The sequence below is a fragment of the Sceloporus occidentalis genome, unplaced genomic scaffold (assembly GCF_023333645.1).
Source record: "Sceloporus occidentalis isolate IW3139 unplaced genomic scaffold, rSceOcc1.0.p SCAF_5, whole genome shotgun sequence".
Classification (NCBI taxonomy): domain Eukaryota; kingdom Metazoa; phylum Chordata; class Lepidosauria; order Squamata; family Phrynosomatidae; genus Sceloporus; species Sceloporus occidentalis.
In genome coordinates this window covers 119,644,021-119,663,229 of record NW_028316985.1, presented here as the reverse complement: position 1 = coordinate 119,663,229, position 19,209 = coordinate 119,644,021, and the positions used below count along the sequence as shown (strand labels likewise).

Genomic DNA, 19,209 nt, shown 5'->3' with positions numbered 1-19,209 from the left:
CTTGTAAGCATACAACAACAAAGACTTACTTGGCTTGCTGCGTTCTTGAGCAGAACAAGGTTTGACGGCTTGTTTTGCTCATGTTGGTTTTGCCTATGCAAACACTGAAGGGAGCAATGTACAACACCACCATGTCTGAAGGCAACATGTGGATGTGTTTTGTGACCATATACCCACACTAAGTTGTTGTGTACCTTCAAGCCATTTTTTACTTACGGCAGCCCTATCATGGGGTTTTCTTGGCAAGGTTTCTTCAGAGGGGGTTTGCCATTGCCTTTCCCTGGAGCTGAAAGAATGTGACTTGCCCAAGGCGGGTTTCATGGCTGAGCTGGGGCCTCCAGAGTCACAGCTCAACTCTCAAACTATTACACCATGCTGGCTCTACTGCCAATTGTGATTTCTTATCCCTGTGTTTCTTATTCCCTCCAGTCAGAGTTTGGAAAAAAGTGGCCATGCTTGCTGGAGGGTTTTGGATTTTAATATTTCTATGCTCTGGTACTCTTATGAATGATCTTCCTATACAAGACAGGTTTCTCCCTTATATGTGTCTATATATGCTTGCAGCAAAATGTCCTGTGTGAAAGAGGCTTTAGTGCCCAGTCACTCTAGGGAAGAGTGAGCATGACATTCCTCAGGTTCTGTGTATTAGTTCAAGGGGTGGTATGTTGGTAGTTCACTGCAAGTTCAAATAGGAGCAGGGTACCTTGGAGTAAGGAGCTTGTGCTGATGCTGCACAAAAGGGAAACACCAGAACAAAATGTGAGTGTGCCCTCATCCTGAATCAGTCTTTTAAATGGCGTACGTCATCCTGGCCAGTCTTAATGCGTGGGTAAACTGATTGTGTTAGCCCACAAGCCTTTCTGTTCCTAGCCAGCATGGTGGTCATTCTGGGAGATACAGTACATCATACTTGGGAGATGCCAGGATTAGGAAATCTGGCCTATATTGTGTCTTTCCATGATTCCTGCTTCCTTTGTCTAATAATATTTTTAATTGTATAAGTCATTGGCCATGAACTTTTTTCCCCTCAATTTTATTAATTAAAAACATATTATTCACAATTCGAAATGTTTAACATAAATTGCTCAGTAGCTTTTTTTAAAAAAAAACAAAACAGGTCACCTACAAATTCCTTGCTTGGGATGGGGGTGATCCTCATTCTTGTTCACCTATTAGTCTGGTAGGATTGTGATGGGAAACAATGACTGGTGAGATGGTAAAAGTGCCCTTGTAAAGCTTGTAAACAGAAGTGCCTGTTTGCTGACTATCATCAGCAAACGTAGTAAGAACCTAAACAATTACTGGAGTGTCAACCCTATAAAATCTAACAGGATTTGTATGTAAGTAAAGATGCACAGCCAGCATGGCGTAGTGGTTTGAGTGTTGGACTGAGACTTTGGAGACCAGGGTTTGATTCCTCATTTAGCCATGAAGCCCACTGGTTGACCTTGGGCCAGTCATATGCTCAAGCCTCAGGGGAAGGGAATGGTAAACCTCTGAACAAAACTTGCCAAGAAAACCCCATGATAGGTTTGCTTTAGGGTTGCCATAAGTCAGAAACAACTTGAAGGCAAACAACAACAAAAGATGCATCGGATGGTGCTGGACATCTTTCCTTAAGACTTGCTTCTGCATCAGTTACTCTCTAAACTACTTTACTTTTTCAAGCTAGCACCAACCCAGAAAATCATCATCTCTCTCACATAAAAAACAATGCATTGCATAACTGATGATTAAATTTCCAAAATCTATAGGCTGAGGTGAATTGTATCACTGTAATGATAACACCTATCCCTGCCTCTCTATTGTCCCTATAGCAGCCTGGTTCTTCGACACTCATACTTTTTACTATTTGTTGCTCCTTAACAAATTCCACTACTTATCTACTCATTGAGTAACATCTCCTTAATGACAGATGATTCCTTCCACTTCCATTTATTGTAAAACACTTATTTCATATAGAGCAGGGTAAGAATACGATGTTGTTGAACAGAAATTCTCAACATTCCTCACTGTTGTCTATGCTGGTTGAGGCTACTGGGAGTTGCAGTCCAGCAACAGCTTGAGGACCACTCCATTCTGGTAATCCAACACCGGGTAAAAGCAGTATTCACATGTAACTATTTAAAGTAGGGATGGGGAACATTTGGTTCCCCCAGATGTTTGGGCTTACAAATCCCCTCAGCTCCATCCAGCATGGCCAATGGCAAGGGAATGCAGGAGTTGTCCAAAACATCAGGAGGATCAAATATTCCATCACTCCTGCTTTTTTGCTATTTCACAAGGAACAGCAAGCCTCTTATTTGTAGGCTTGTGCACTCAAACCTTACACTTTTTTGCTTTTTGCTTCTGTTTTCAGCTAACTGCAGTTATGTGTATTATGTTAAAACGCAGGAAAATGGTGCCTAGTGTTGACTCTGGTTTAGGAAAAGCTAATTTCAGATCTGTGGTTGGTGTTACCTGTAGTTTAGAAAAGCAAGCCAACTTCAGCTCACTTCACTGATACAGTTAACATAACCATGCTTCTTCCTCTAGACGTAATAGCTCTCTTATCACTGATAATCACTGAGTCTTCCTTGCCCCTTCTGTCATGTTAAGCTAGAATTCCCTGTCTGATTTGAACTGGAAAACTGGCCTTAATTCAGTTTAAAAACCAGGAAAATAAGGCAAGATATGATCTAGCAAGAGTACTTGACTTGTGAATGAATATCACAATAAATGCAGTATGAGGCTACATGGTAAAATGTAAAGGTACAATCCAGCCCATGTTAAGCATTTGAATGAAGTCCTAATAGTGGAGATATATAATATGCACATAGAAATCAGGCAAAAGTCTATCCAAATTTATCTTATTCTATTTAAGCATATGTGTACTCTTTTCTCCTGTTGCTTGTACTCTCATTTGACTGAGTGTACCATAAGATTTTGATTGTTTTACAGATGTGCCCATCTGACCAATTCCTATTTATCTTCAAAATCTCACACTTAAATGAATGCCTTTTAAATAAATAAATGGTTACTGGTTTAAATAAATGGTTACTGTACCAGTAATTTAAAGATGGCTACATAAGGTATTTTCTGCCATCTAGTTACCTCTATGTACATGAATTTTAGGCCTAGCGGCTTCTTTACTGTTTTCTAAGACTTATAGATTCAAAGTTCTAGTCTCCAATCCTAAGAACATTTTCTAAGAAAGAAACCCAACAGGACCTGAATTGGACCCATTTATGAAGAGTTATATTTTAAATCAGATTACTAAACCTTTTCATTCTTTAATTTCCTGCAGTTCATTTGTAGCCATGAATTATGAAATTAGACAGAGGATCATAAAATTCCTGTTAAAGGAACTTATTTTCAAAGGTAACAATTTCTAGGGGGTTAAGTGTGTCAAATTGTTACCGCAAAAACTACAATCTTATAGCATGTTAAAGACTAATTTAAATCTACTCATCTTCCATTGTGATATATGCCGTCATTTGCCAGCAATGCTCTGCTGCATTCTACATACAATATATAGACCAGCCTCAGTGCAGTAGAATAAATGGGAACAATTCTGACATCAGTAATGGCATTATCTAGAAAACAATGGCATAAACCATCTTTCTCTCAGGGCATTTTGGCTATGACTTCACAGTGGCCTTGCTTAAACAATAAGAACTGCAAAGATAAAAGTCCATGCATGACTCTCCTGTGGTTTGGATAGAGACAAAGGCTTTCCATTACATTTCATGTATTAATCAGCACATCAATGTAGTGATGTCTGTATATCCACCTAACTATTGTTTGTTAATGTCCACTGTTAAAGTAATACTAATTGGTTTTACTCCCTGCATCAGTCCCCCCTGACTCCACCGATTAGACTCTTCTACCCTACTGAGCAGACATAAACCATATGATGTCAGCTGAAGGTTTTATGGGAGGGGGTGCTTTCATAGCATCTGAATTTGGCAAGATCTTAAAACCTTGCCAGCTTTTCTGTTTTAGATGTCAGTAAATGTTTCCATGCAAAATGGAAGAGGCTTCAGTCAAACCCAATGAGCAAAAATGTCTTTTGCCCAAAAGGGGTATCTGACTTGGAAAGTATCCCTGAAAACAATACAGGCCTCATATTTTATTAAATATGTTAAGAACATTTCCATATTAATTAGTATTGGCTTCACCATGTGGATTTTTAGGGGGTAGATATGCTTTGAAGTTGTTTGATTTAATATCCTTAAAGTGTTCACTTCCCAAACTCTTCTGTTTACTTTGTAAAGCCTTAGACCAATTAACCTTTTTCCATAGATAAGCAGCTGTTCAGGAGAACAAATTTCCCCTTCCTGTCTAAAAGAACACCCATGTCTTAACCATATTCATCATGACACAAACTAAAGGTAATTGGGACGTTTTTGAGGGTGTCTTGCATCCTAAATTCTAATCACTTGATTAACAGGATTAATTTTTGCTGTAGAGATGTGCAAAAATCTATCTGTGGAAAATGTGCTTTATTAGATATATAAAATCATAATGGATTGTTGCTCTGAATATTGTAAAGGTAAAGGTATTTCCTTTTGACAAGGTTGTCAAGACATGTCCAACTGTAGGGGGCGGTGCTCATCTCCATTACTAAGCCAAAGAGCCAGCGTTGTCAAGGACAACTCCGTGGTCATGTGGCCAACATGACTGCACAAAACACTGTTACCTTCCCACCAAAGTGGTACCTATTTATCTACTTGCCTTTTTACATGATTTTGAACTGCTAGGTTGACAGAAGCTGGGACTAGTGGTGGGAGCTCACTCTATCATGCAGCATTTGGGCCTTGAATTGCTAATCTTGCACTCGTCAGAGTCAGCCTCTTAACCACTGAGCCACTGCATCCCTATGAATATTGTACACAATGTCTTCTACTACATATCATCTGCTTAAAAATAGAATCGTTTACAATGCAATCTGATTGTGGCCTTGTGCAGACCTGCAGTTTGGGCCGGGTTGGGGCCGAGTTGGGGCATAGCGTCTACACAACACACACACACGCCCCAGCTCTGCCCCCAGGGTGGTGTGATGCCATGTGCCACAGTGCAAGGTGTCACAGCATTCCTCTAGCACTTCATCTGCATGATGCTGCGCTGAAGGAGCTCCATAAAGCCATGGCGCTGTGGATATCACGCCCTTCCCAGGGTGCTTTTTGCATCTCCTTTTTGCACCATAGAAAGGCCAGATCAGGGCCATGGCATGCGGTTGCCGCAGCCCTGATCTGGCTGTAAAAGGGGTGGCTGGAGGCCGCCCCTTCAGGGCTGTCTGTACAGCCCCAAAATCTACTAATGGCTAAGTGCTTTACTGGAGCTCACTCCTCGGTAAATGGTGTGAACTCTGCAGTTTTAAAGTATTAATAATCCTGTTACTCGAGCTACTTGTGTGTGTGTGTTTGTTTTGGCAGTAGCTCCTGAGCGACCTTGGGCAAATCATACCTCTCAGTCTCAAGACAAAGCAATGACAAACTGCCTCTGAACAAATCTTGTCAAGAAAACCCCATGACAGGTTCGCCTTAGGAGGATTGCCATATGTCAGAAAAGGACTTTAAGGCAAACAACAACAATAACATCAACCTTTTACCGAAGCCACTGAAATTAGCATATCTTTTCTTTTTAGAAAACCCCCTACTGTTCTCCAGACATTAACATCTGGACTGAATACATGCACAGAACTATAAAATAAATTGAAGACTATTTTGCTATCTGCAAATATGGGAGATAATTGGATACTTATAAAACATATTATAAAACTAGGATGCCCAGCGAAGAAAGAGGACTGAGGCTATATTATTAACATCCTACTTCAGGCATTTCATCCACGTTAATCAATAAAAGAAAAAACGTCATGTGAGTCCTTGACCCAGACAATTCTGCAACATGCATTTTGGAACAAGCTTTGGGCTTGTTAATTTTTTCCAAAACATACTCCATTTTGAGAACTTTTTGGCAGGAATGGGATGTCCACTGATTAAGCATGTTTCTGAACACATTCTTCTTCCTCCTAGTCAGAACATTTTGGCAGTCAATATATATGATAAATTTCACTAGAATAAGTGAAATTTGTCAGGAATGAGTGGGAAATATATACTCTAGATTTATCTTCAACCACTGTTACAGAAACAATTAATACATAGTTCTTGTTCTCTGTTATATCTCAGCCTCCGCTTCCTGTTATTGTTGAAGATAAATACTGTAACTTCACTTCAGAATGTAAGGGTTTTTAAAAATCCTTTCACTATTCATTTGGAGAGACAGATTGTCTCATCTGATATCACAAGTATATTATTACTTGCCATTTTTTCAGGTTATTTGGAAACACTGCTAAAACTCTGTCAGTGGAAGCCCAGAAGATAATCTTTGGCAAAATGAATATTTTAAACTACAGTTTAAAATAATTAAAACTGGATGTTGCCTCTGCTGAGACATGATTTTTCCCTTGAGGAAACCATAAATCTTACTTGCAAGAGTATAGAATATTCTGCCCAATATTCGAACTGAGTTTCTGATACAGTAAAAATTCACTTTGCTACAGTCTTATTAAGAGCAGTAGGATTTAGGATTCATTTACTAAGCTTTTCCATTTGATTTCTGTAAGAGTTAAATATGGCTTATTCTCTGGATTGAGACCTAAACAGTTGGAGAATTGGTACTTAGTTTTTCTTGGAGTTCAGAGGGAACGGACTGCTGTTTAACTTTGATCAGATTTAAGATTCAGGAAGCTGCTGTCCTGTTTGTATACTGTCTTCTAATTAAAAGAGGCACGATGCTGCTAATTGTGGTCAGTTTCTCTGCTAGCCAATTGACAGTGATGAAAATCTTACTGGAAATTATATTGTATCCCTGGAAACTCCATATATGGGTGCAGTGGAATAAGGACCAACTCATATATGTGTGCATCTTTATCAGATATGTGCTTACCAGTACAGCTATAAAGGCCTGTGCATGTTAACTTTTTACACTAAACAGAACAAATGGGGAACAGGTGTAAAACCCCTTTTGCCATCTCTCTTCATTCATCTCTTTAAAGTAGCCAAATTCTACAAGTCTCAAAAGATGACATTGCTACAGACAAGTGGCAATTAGCTTAACTTGAACATATGAGTAGGGAAGGAACTTAAAATGAAATTAGATTTGACACAGCTCATCCTAACCAAAATGTATGTTTTGTCATTTTAAGCAAAGTAGCTTACTTTACTTAAAATATGTTTTGAGTAAATTTATTCAGGAGAATGGGCAGAAGAGTAGAAATTTTTTTTGGAATCCCTAAATTGCATTGATACTTGTTTCTTGATGAACCTTGCAATACCCCCCCTTTTTTTGCTGTACAGAGATATTTTGCAACTACTAAATAGATACCAAGAAAAACCGATAGTAGTTTAGCACTATCGTTACTGATAAAGCCCATCTAGAAGAAAAGGTCAGTAAATAAGTAACTGGTTAAGAAGTAGTTAGAAAGCAAGATAAAAACCTGAATGGCCCTATAAAATAGGAAAAGACTAGAGGAAATCCTTAGTCTGGAAAGCTGAAAGAAGACTTTAGTAGGCTTCTCTAAATTAACCATTTAATTAGAAACAAGATTGGAACAAGTTTTCATCAGGTCCATTACTTAAAGCTGATAAATAGAGTAGGGCCTAAGTATGCTGAGACAAATGTAATCCCCACTAAACTATTTAAGCTACTGTAAATGTGACTAAGTGTAGATCCAACCCACTGATTTTACATGTATAAAGTTATTTGTGTCTCAATCTGGAATATTTTATTTCAAAATGTGTTATTTTAAAAAATGGAACACCTTTCAAAGTAGAAAATGCAGTCATGTGACTAGGGGATCCACATAACTGATATTATGATACTACAATCTATCCTCAAACAGTAAGACTGTTCCTCATGTTATTTGGTAGCGGATATTATTAAAATAAGAAGACGCATGATCTAGTGATCCGTGGTTTGCTAGCTGCTACCCTTTCAATGCTGTCATCTGAGAGTTCTTTCAAATTCCTTCAGACAATAAACTTGGTAAAGTAGAACAAAAAACAACACCAACCTGTTGTACAGCAGGGAGCACATCATTGATTGGTGTTCTGTTGTTACCCTTCATTTCCTCCTCTTTGTAAAATTGCTCTAGAAGCATCCTTCGGTTCTTGATTACAGTATGCACGGTCTCAGAAATACATCTCTGTGACTGAACAACTATATTCTCAGAAGCACTTTTCTTAAGCTGAATAGGTGAGGGTTCTATAGGGGGGGAAAGCCATTTCAGATATGTTACATGAAGCAATGAGTCAAGTTTAGTCTGACCTAACATATTGGGCATGTTGTTGTGCATCCTCAAGTTATTTCCAACTTATAGTAACTCTAAGGTGAACCTATCATAGGGTTTTCTTGACAGAATTTGTTGCTGAGAGAAGGCAACTTGCCCAAGGTCACCCAGTGGATTTCCATGGCTGAACAGGAATTCAAAACCTGGTCTCCAGAGTCATAGTCCAACACTCAAACCACTACATCAAGCTGGCTGTCTTTGGGCATGTTTAGTTCTCATTGGGTTGTTTGCAAGTGAGATAAGTTAGATTTGTTATACAAGATTGTAGTAAGGTATGTTTGTGTACACACACCTGCATGACATTTTGGAACTTCCTTTCATTTGTCACTTTCTTCTCTTGTTTTTTGGTGTAAACCCAAGTGTATCCTGTAATGATACAAAGTCAGTCTGTGACCACTGGTAGACAGCATATAAGGAGATCATAGAATCATAGAGTTGGAAGAGACCGCAAGGGCCATCCAGTCCAAACCCCTGCCATGCATAAAATCTAAATCAAAGCATCCCCGACAGATGGACATCCAGCCTCTGTTTAAAGACCTCCAAGGAAGGAGACTCCTACACTCCGAGGGAGTGTGTTTCACTGTCGAACAGCCATTACTGCCAGGGTATTCCTCCTAATGTGGAGGTGGAATCTCTTTTCCTGCAGCTTGTATCCATTGCTCTGGGTCCTAGTCTCTGGAGCAGCAGAAAACAAGATAGCTCCCTCCTCAATATGACATCCCTTAAAATATTTAAACAGGTCTATCATATCAGCTCTTAGCCTTCTCTTTTCCAGGCTAAACATCCCCAGCTCCCTAAGGCATTCCTCATAGGGCATGGTTTCCAGACCCTTCACCATTTTGGTCGCCCTCCTTTGGACACGCTCCAGTTTCTCAACATCCTTTTTAAATTGTGGTGCCCAGAACTGGACACAATATTCCAGATGGGGTCTGACCAGAGCAGAATTACTATTGCTATTATAGAGTCACTTGATATAGACACTATACTTCTATTGATGCAGACTAAAATCGCATTGGCCTTGTTAGCTGCCGCATCGCACTGTTGGCTCATGTTCAATTTGTGGTCTACTTGGACTCCCAGATCCCTTTCACATGTAGTCTCATTCAGCCAGGTGTCACCCATCCTATATCTGTTCATTTCATTTTTCCGCCCTAAGTACAGTACCGTACATTTCTCCATGTTGAAATTCATTTTGTTAGCTATGGCCCAGCTTTCTAATCAATTAAGGTTATTCTGAATTTTGATCCTGTCCTCTGGGGTATTAGCTACTCCTCCTAATTTGGTGTCATCGCCAAATTTGATAAGTATACCCCCAATTCTGTCATCCAAGTCATTGATAAAGATATTGAATAGCACTGGGCCCAGGACAGAGCCCTGTGGGACCCCACTGGTCACTTCTCTCCAGGATGAAAAGGAGCCATTGCTGAGCACCCTTTGGGTTCGGCCGGTCAACCAATTACAAATCCATGTAACAGTTACCTTGTCTAGCCCACATTTCACTAGCTTGTTTGCAAGAATGTCATGGGGAACCCTGTCAAACGCCTTACTGAAATCAAGATATACTATATCCACAGCATTCCCTTCATCTAACAAGCTGGTAATTTTATCAAAAAAGAGATTAGATTTGTCTGGCATGACTTCTTTCCCTGAAACCCGTGTTGACTTTTTGTGATTATGGCGTTGCTTTCTAGATGTTCACAGACTCTCTGTTTAATGATCTGCTCTAGAATCTTTCCTGGTATAGATGTCAGACTAAATCAGTGGAGGACAGAAGGAGCAAGCGTATCTTTCTCTACACTTAAGTAAGATTATATGGGGTTAAGTAAATAGTTTCAGGGACGCAAAGGAACATTGTTGAGCAGCTTACCCACACAATTGCATCCACAGCAATCTACACAGAGAGACAGGTGACCACTGGGTCAGTCCTTGCTCCTCATTCATATAGCAGTAGCAAGTACATTTCTATACTGCTTATCAGTGCACTTAAGCACTCCCTAAGCAGTTTACAAAGTGTAAGCTAAATGCCCCCAACAATCTGGGTACTCATTTTAGCGACCTCAGAAGGATGCAAGCCTGAGTTGAGCTTGAGCCCTTATGCTGGTATTAAACTCGCAACCTTATGGTTTGTGAGTGAGTGGCTGCAGTACAGGCATTTAACCACTGTGCCACCAGGGCTCCTGAATTTTTATTTATTTAAAAGAATATTTTTATTCTATCCAGGTTTTGTGTACACAGTACACATTGTGATGGGGAGTGTACTGTGAATTTAATCTTCAATAACTTTTTGATTACTTAAAATGATAAGAGCAGTTCTTAATTCTAATAAGAGCAAGTTCCTATTGATCCGGTAATAGCAAAATGAATATGTAGGGAGATCTTAAAGCACCTTGAGACTTAGGGCCGAAACAGACAGCTCTAAAGCTGCCCCGGAGAAAGCTGGGTAGGGACCATGGCAACCACACACTGTGGCCCCAATCCAACTAGCTTCCACTCCAAATAGGAGTAGAAAAAATCTGTTCCTATTTGGGGTGGAAAAAAGCTGCTCCTTTACTGTTGGAGCCAGCTTTTTGCTGGCTCCGGGGTGAGTGGTGTCTAACGCCACTCCCCCAAGCCGGTGACAAGCCAACTTTACTGGACCATTGATTCAGCCCTGTGTCTCAAAGGTGCTACAAGATCTCTCTACATCAGTGGTTTTCAACCTTCCTAATGCTGCAACTCTTCAATACCGTTCGTCATGTTGTGGTGACCCACAATCATAGAGGAGCAGTGTCTCAGTTCCTGAGACCTTCAGAAATATGTGTTTTCTGATGGTCTTAGACCACCCTATGAAAGGGTCGTTCGACCCCCAAAGGGGTCGCGACCCACAGGTTGAAAACCACTGCTCTACATACTGATTCCACAGACTAACATGGCTGTATCTTTGAATTCTAGCAGAACAAAATTCTTACCTTCTTCCAATGATTTTCTCTTGGCACTCCGTGGTGTGTCGGTAGTAACTTCTGTAACTGTCTCTTTACAAAGACAAGAAGAGGTTTTCTGTTATACAGTGTGTTAAAGTGCATCCTAGTAAGTTGCTGTCTAAAAAAAATGATATTCTAAAGCAAGAAGCATTCTGGAACATTTTTTGTTAGTTTTATGGTTTATTCATAAAGATTAAATGCATAATACCATCAGACCCATTTCAACATGTAGCAAAAAAGTTTCTCAGCCACTTCATATTCAACAAAACCCAAAGGAGGATTGGAGTGGCAGCTATCTGACATGAAGGGACTCTTTAAGCTTTCACAATGCATAAATAACCTGTTCCCGAGCAGTATCCCATTTTTCCCTATCTGGTTAGAGGCAAAAAAACATTGCCAGCCTCCAAAGAAATCAACAGCCTACTTTTCAATGCTGGAAGAAATAAGCTTGCCCTTCCATGGTACAGTATGTATGTATGTATGTATGTATGTATTAAAATATTTATATTTTGCTCTCTATCTGTCTAAAGTTCTCAGAGTATAAAATCAACATGATCATAGAATCAAAGAGTTGGAAGAGACTGCAAGGGCCATCCAGTCCAAACCCCTGCCATGCAGGAACTCTTAGTCAAAGCATCCCCGACAGATGGCCATCGAGCCTCTGCTTAAAGACCTCCAAGAAAGGAGACTCCACTACTCTCTGATCATTTTGAAACACGAAGCAATAATATGATTTAAAGGGCTAAAACTTATTAAACAATTGAACAAGTTAAAAGAAGACATATTAAAACTAGTTAAAATAAAATAAAACAGTTCAAACCCATGCATCTGTATAGATCTGTATAAAAACAGTTAGGCCGCAAAGGATTCTCTAAACAACTGTGTTTTTACTTTTCATTGGAATGACAGCAACATAGGTGCCAGTTGGCCCTCTAAGGGAAAGGTAGGCCATAATGCAACTGCCAAAGCAGAGTACTAGATGGATGTCACAGGGAACTTCCCTCTCTCAGCAGCCGACATGGAAATGCAGCTTGCTGGCCTCAAAACAGTCTATTAACATTTGTATAATAATTTTAAAAACCACATACTAGAAATATATTTACAAGACTGAGACTTGTCTTAACAAGATCTAAACTACAGATCTCACAACTATACCATCTAGCCTAATTTGGGGCCATTTTTAGCCCTCCCTACTTTTTAAGCCCGGTTAAGAAAGCCTACATGCTTAACCTGGTTAAGAAAGCATGCATGCTCTTTATGATGTTTTGGTTAGTCCTAACCAACCTAATAAAGGCATTATCTTATGTTGGACTTCAGAGTGTGTTCCCTCCTGGACCCTAAACAGTTATTTTTGCTTTTTACTGACATTGAGTTTACCACAGTTTGCTTATTTAATTTATACTCTACCTTTCCACCAAAAAAGCACTTTAATAGTTAGCTATAGTTAGCCCTCAGTAGAGTTTATGCTCATAAGGAAGGGATGGATGGAAGGAGTGAGTGATTAATGCTGGTAACCTGCTCCCCATGCTGAACCATGCTTTAACTATACAGGAGACTTGCAAGTTAAACAGCCATTAATGAGATGTAACCCAGTTTCCATTGAACAGCATGGATTCAGTGTCATCTTGTCATCCAGTATTGCCCATAAAACCTCTGAGTCACTGGGTAAGTCACATGCTCTCAGCCTCAGGGGAAGGCAATGGCAAACTTCCCCTGAACACATCTTGCCAAGAAAACCCTATGGTAGATTCAGTTTAGGATTGCCATAAATTGGAAATGGCTTGAGGGCACACAACAACAACAACAAAAATTAAGTTTTGCAGAAGATATAATTAAAACTTGATCATTACGTTACTATCCCTTTTGTTCATGCCATGCTTTAGTATCTGATACAAGACTATTTCCCCTAACTTGGCAGATTTGTATACCTGGGGGATGGCTTCTCAGAATGCAGTCAATCTCATCATAAAACCGCATTTTCTTTCTTACATTCATATGCTGATCATTTTCCTTTTGCAGTGCACGGTATTCATATTTTAAGTTCTTGTACTTTGTGCGGCACTGCTTCCAGTCTCTGTCTATTCCAACTTTCATTAGTCTTCTTGCAATCTCCTCAAATATTTCCTTATTTCTAGTTGCTCCTTCAAGCATTTGCTGTATCTCCTCATCTGACCATATATTTATCAACGCTCTAACTTCATTGTCACACCAGTGTTTTCCTGCTCCCGTGTCATTAATTGTGATAACTCTAAAGTGGTTCTGTGCTTCATCCAAGGACATTTGATTGTCTGAAGAAAAAAAACAAAATAAAACAACTTGCAACAGATGAACATTCAACCAGTGAAGTGAACCTAAAAGATAACCAAAAATGTATTAAGCTAGATTCTACTACACTACACTTGATCTTAGCCAAAAGGCCAAGAAACGATATTAAGCTAGATTTACTTTTAGTTGGAGAGCATCTGAACAACAAAAAATGTTCTTAGCATTGTTGTTGTTGTGTGCCTTCAAGTAGTTTCTGACTTATGGAGACCCTAAGGCAGTGGTTCTCAACCTTGGGTCCTCCGGGCATTTTAGACTTCAGCTCCCAGAATCCCTGGTCATTTGGGCAAGTGGGCTGGGACTTCTGGCAGTTGAAGTCCAAAACATTTGGAGAGCCAAAGGTCGAGAACCACTGCCCTAAGGCAAGCATAGGGTTTTCTAGGGCTGATAGTGTGGGACTTGCTAAAGGTCACCTAGTGGGTTTCCATGAGCTAGCAACACTGTACTCTGGAGTCATAGTCCAACACTCAAACCACTACAACATGCTGGCTCTCCCATTGTTAGCATACCGTGGTTATTGTATCAGAACTATTGTCTTTCAGACAAGTTTGACACCGAAATCTGTTCATTTTGAGAAGAGTTTAGATCTGATATTATAACTGTAATGATCCACATGTGAGATAGAAAGTGAGGATCCACTGTATCCATCCATTTTGCCGGCCAGGTTTACATCTTCTGCTGGTGGATGTACTTTGGAAGAAACATGTAGCCTTCCAGATGTTGATGGAGTGCACTTCCCACGATTCCACACTATTGGCTATGCTGGTTAGAGTTGATGGGACCTGTAATCCAGCATTTGGAGAACTATAAGTTATCTACCTTTGTGCAAAAGAATTAAAACTTGATTGATATATTATAGTGGGCCCTTAGTATCCACTGGGGTCTGGTTGCAGGACCCACTGTGGATACCCAAATCCATGGATGCTTAGGTGTCATTAAATACAATGACACAGTAAAATGGTGTCCTTTATATAAAAAGAAAAAAATATCAAGATTTACTTTTGGAATACGTGTGTGCGCACACAGACATTTTCAAACTGGATGGCTGAATCAATGGATTAAAAAAATTAGTGGATACAGTGAGATACAACTGTATAGCAGCACCATGCATGTTTTCTTAAAGCCAGTGTGATGTGGTTGTGTTGGACTTAGAACTCTGGAGACCAGGGTTCAAATGCTTGCTCAGCCATGAAACCCACTTGGTAATCTTGGGCAAGTCACATGCTCTTAATCTCAGAGGAAGACAATGGCAAACCTCAGAACAAATCTTGCCAAGAAAGCCCCATGATAGGTTCCCCTTGGGGTCATGATAAGTTAGAAACAACTTGAAGACACACAACAACAACATTTTGTAAGAAATACGTTTGTGTTCAGTATAGCTTGAACACAAGTAATTGTGGTTAGGATTGCCAAATTGCCAGAAATCTTATTCATACTGGGATTAAAAGAATAGCAAGAATAAAACTGGAATACGATATAACAAACTCAGTGCTTTTTTGATATGGCTTAGCCATAAAATTGACTTTAGTTAAATTGTGCCTCATGGCTGCAACTTGATTGTTATAGCAGACAGATCTGCAATCTTACAGTCAGCATTCCAGATTCTGCATTTAGAAACATTATGCTCATCATATTCGTGCTTTAGTAATCTTGCAACAATTTAGTCTAATTTGGAAAAGCGGTATATAAATAAACATTATTATTATTATTATTATTATTAGTCTTGATTTGTTATAGTTATGAATGCAGTACTGGAGGAAGAGGACCACGGATGGGTATTCACGAAGGATTTGTCATCCTTTTCTCTCCTGACTCTTAAAGAGCATAGAACCAATAACTTACCTATCCCAGATACCTCTTTAGACATTGAGAATCCAGGCACATCCTCTGAAGCTGTGCTGATGGAATCATCATCTGTAAAAAATAATTTGATGATGTACTGACATATAGTTGATAAACAATGCATATCTTATATATGTTTTTTTCTCTTTCTCTACATTTTATCGCATATTGGTTTTAAAGTAGCCGGGGTGAAATTATGTCAATAAATCATCTCCCCTAATGGTATGTTAAGTATTCTTCATGAACTGTTCAAGAAGCATAGAGGAAAAGAGGCATATTACTATTTGTTTCTTCTTTCCCACCCTCTTTAAAATTACTGACTTAAAAAAGACATCTGAAAATATACTGCAGACATACAAACAAATGAGAGAACTAAGACAGAAATGTGCCATCATCTAACCTTTGACAGATGGCAGAAGAAGGCTATGAAGAGCCCCATTGTGGCCCATCTGTAACTCTGCCCACAGGTTATATAACAGGATGCTATTAAGGATTATCTCCACAACTGGGCAGTACCACAAACCTTGTCCACATTGCTCAAAATACAAAGCAGGTATGTGGATACAACTGTATTTGGACTACCATAATCCAAACGAACGTGTTTATCCATGGCCTACTTCTTTTCTCTTACATGATTTTATCCTCACTCTTTCCCAAATCCCCCAGGACTCAAGTAGCTGTGGTGTCCTGTAACTCAATATGGTTTAATTTACTTTTGTTCTTGTTGTAATAAACATAGTTTTGAAGATCAATGCCTGTTTTCAAATATCTGCTCTGAATCTAACCTAAAAGCATGGTTCAGACCATTCTTATGCATATCTATTTGGAAGTAATTACAACAGGATTATGCTGTTCTTGAAATCTGCTAACAACTGAATAGATTGAACTTCATTATATTGTGCTGCTGCTCTAATAGATGACAGAACAGTCTAAAGTAAATTTCAGTGGAGAGGTACAAAACATTTTCTGACCCTTAAAAAGAGAAACCCCACACACTTTCTTTCCTATGTTGCTAAACAATAATCAAGTTTATTTTTGGGGACAAGGGTTACTTGAAATAGTATCTGCTAATCCTTGAAGGGGAAGAAACAATAAAACTGTATTCAGATAGTAAGGTTGAAGAATATGGGATCCTTGTTAGCATTCGTGAGAAACGGTACTGGAATTTCAGCTTACGACAGTAGATTTCAAAACTGTGTTCTTTCCTTGAAAGGATGTGGGGTTCCTGTGTGTCATATTTTGTCAAAGCCAGCAATTGCAGACAGGCTTCTAGGAAGGATTTTTTCTATATGCAGAAGTTATTCTGTATAATATGTAATCTCTAGGGAGTCTTGGTATGTTCTGTAGTGTGCTGTCTGATTCTGTGGGTTCAGGAGGTTGTATCAAGGCCCAGCTGACCTGAGTGAGCCTTAGGATCGATTCCAGTATGCAAGCATTCATGTAGAAAGAAGAGTCAACATTGGGAAATTTCATCTTAAATTTGGGAGATTGCAAAACAGTGATTAGGCACCAGATTACACACTTCAAGACTGAGCAAATATCTGAAATTCTGTAGGAAAGCCAGAGGAGGATATGTCTGTGTGGGAAAGGATTCAGTATAACTCTTCCAAACCTGCACTGTGCCTTTGTACTGGGAAAAAAAAGTAGCTTCCTGAGGGTGTTTTGAATTTAAAAGCAAAAATGTTGAACCTTCATTACAGGCATGCACTGTATGGTTTGTCCATTAGGAGTTGGAAACTGTTTTTCAGGCTGTGTCGGGGGGACGAAATGTAGGATACCAATTAGTTTCCCTGGTGAAAACTTCTCCTATTATTCAGATAGCCATTGAATGATGTCTGGTGGCCTTTGTATAAAGCTGCTACCAGTTAGAATAGTTGCAGAGGGAAAACAGCATTTTTGGGGAGGGCAACAGAATCTGTTTTTTATTCACCTCACATCTGAGTTCACATTAATCTCTCTGAACAGAAGCATCTTATTTTTGCCTTTGTCCAAGCACTAGCATTTTAGTTGTTAGAGAATGAGTGGAATAGTGATTCTGAGGTTTTTAAGCAGTTGTGAATTGGCCAAAATTACACTGTTAATTATTAAAGTAAACAAAAGTATTATTTCATAAGACCTGGATCAGATCACGTGGGAGCAAACAGCATCTGCTTTTGTTGTTGAAAACTATCCCAAGCAAACTGATATTCTTAAATTGAAGGCAAGTTGCGTTTGATCAATGCAGCCATCATACAACAGGATTATTCTGGCTGCACACTTGTTTTGACAACTAAATTAGGGACTGTCTAGTGGACAAAGGTGCAGAAAGATGCATCATTGCCAATTGGGCATGTGTGCATGTTTGTGTAAAAGCAGTGTTGAGTAACAGTTTGCTATCTCTTATGTATTATATCAGTTACCGTTTTTATATCACTGTGGTATATGTAGGGTAGTTAAATACCAGGAAGAACCATTTTACACTACTCTTCATTGATTTGATATTTTTTTACATATAATACTGGGTTTTTATTATTTTCAAGCCAGCCAGAGAACATAGGTTACTGGATGATGAATATATATGTTAGTGATCCAGTATCTAACATGCATGTAGCTTCAGTTTGCAGCTCTCGAAAGGAAGGATACCTGAGGGGCAGTCTCTTCCTGGCTGTGTCTCTAGTACATAGCTGCTGGGCTAAAGTCCATACATTCAGCTGTTTCAACTCAAGAAGTTTGGAAGTTGATACACTCTGCTTTCCCCTTCCCTTTTAAACCTAGTCAAATGTTCATGAATCTAAATAAAAACATGTAAATAAGTGGGTTGTGAATGCAAGATTTCTCTGAGTGTGTCCATATAGCAGCACATGGCATTTCTTCTTCCCTGACAATTATTTTGCTTTCCTTTCTATCACTCTGCTCCTTGTCAAAATTCCAGTACTGCAGTATTATAAATTGCATAATATTTATGTAAGCAGTCTTTTACTCAATTAAACATAATTGAGTTCAAGCATTATTGACCTAGGGGGAGATGCGTATCACAGCATCAGCTGCATTACTTCATAATTCTTGAAATCATGACTGCATCAATTTACTGCACTGTACAGATATACTAAAATAATGTTTGTTCACGAACTCAGGTAGAAATGGTCATGATTTAGATTTGTGAAAGGACTAAATCAGTATGGTCAGTGCTTTGGCTTTTTTCTTCCCCCTCCTATTTAGATGACACCATTTACATGATATTTATATTTTACAATACATAACACTAAAATATTTTAGGAAATGGGAGCAGCTATCTGTTTGTAACAGGCTATTCAGGATGCCTATTCACCATATGAAGAATGAGATCTGAGCTTGAGAGCACGAACAGATTGTATCTCATCATCCTTTCATGTGTTGCTCAAAAAAATATAAAATACATAAAAAAACTGGGGGAAAATATTGATATGCTTCTCTTTAGCACAACCTGTACATCCACCCAATCTACACATGAGTAGAATAAAATAGAAATATTAGAATGGCCTTGAACTTTGGAGATTGCAGAAGGAAGGTGCCTGTTTGAAGGGTCTTCAGCTGCAGTATTATTTTAGTTGTAGGAAATGCTTACATATGGAAATAGAAAATCAACAACCCACGATTCTCTACCTGCATTCAAATAGCATCTCAGAGCTTTCCCTGTCCCTTCATTCTGCTGCATGTGTAGATCACTCTTCTCTTGTCAATTGAACTTAAACTTGGCACTCTTGCTTGTGGTGAACGCTGTGAGTTCCAGAGATC

The 19,209-nt window shown here is 39.1% G+C and overlaps 2 protein-coding genes and 1 pseudogene across 7 annotated transcripts in view; 1 reads left to right on the top strand and 2 right to left on the bottom strand.

Moving 5' to 3' along the window:
• PPAT (phosphoribosyl pyrophosphate amidotransferase) overlaps window positions 1-19,209 on the top strand; it is a 55,127-nt gene that overhangs the window by 959 nt on the left and 34,959 nt on the right. The window contains exon 1 of one of the 4 annotated variants that reach the window (XM_089525286.1): window positions 4,342-4,373. The exons of the other annotated variants lie outside the window; for them this stretch is intronic. The gene's annotated coding sequence lies outside the window, so the exon portion shown is untranslated. Of the gene's footprint in view, window positions 1-4,341; window positions 4,374-19,209 lie in introns of those variants that run through there. 4 annotated transcript variants of the gene reach the window in all.
• LOC149312747 (uncharacterized) overlaps window positions 1-19,209 on the bottom strand; it is a 61,835-nt gene that overhangs the window by 22,839 nt on the left and 19,787 nt on the right. For all 3 annotated transcript variants that reach the window (XM_089525277.1, XM_089525280.1, XM_089525278.1), the window contains 4 exons: window positions 15,457-15,528; window positions 13,221-13,580; window positions 11,281-11,343; window positions 8,057-8,247 (listed from right to left, as the gene is read on the bottom strand). In XM_089525277.1, the coding sequence (XP_089381403.1) occupies window positions 8,057-8,247; window positions 11,281-11,343; window positions 13,221-13,580; window positions 15,457-15,528 (686 nt within the window). The remainder of the gene's footprint in view (window positions 1-8,056; window positions 8,248-11,280; window positions 11,344-13,220; window positions 13,581-15,456; window positions 15,529-19,209) is intronic.
• Window positions 13,646-13,721, bottom strand: LOC149312748 (U2 spliceosomal RNA; annotated as a pseudogene).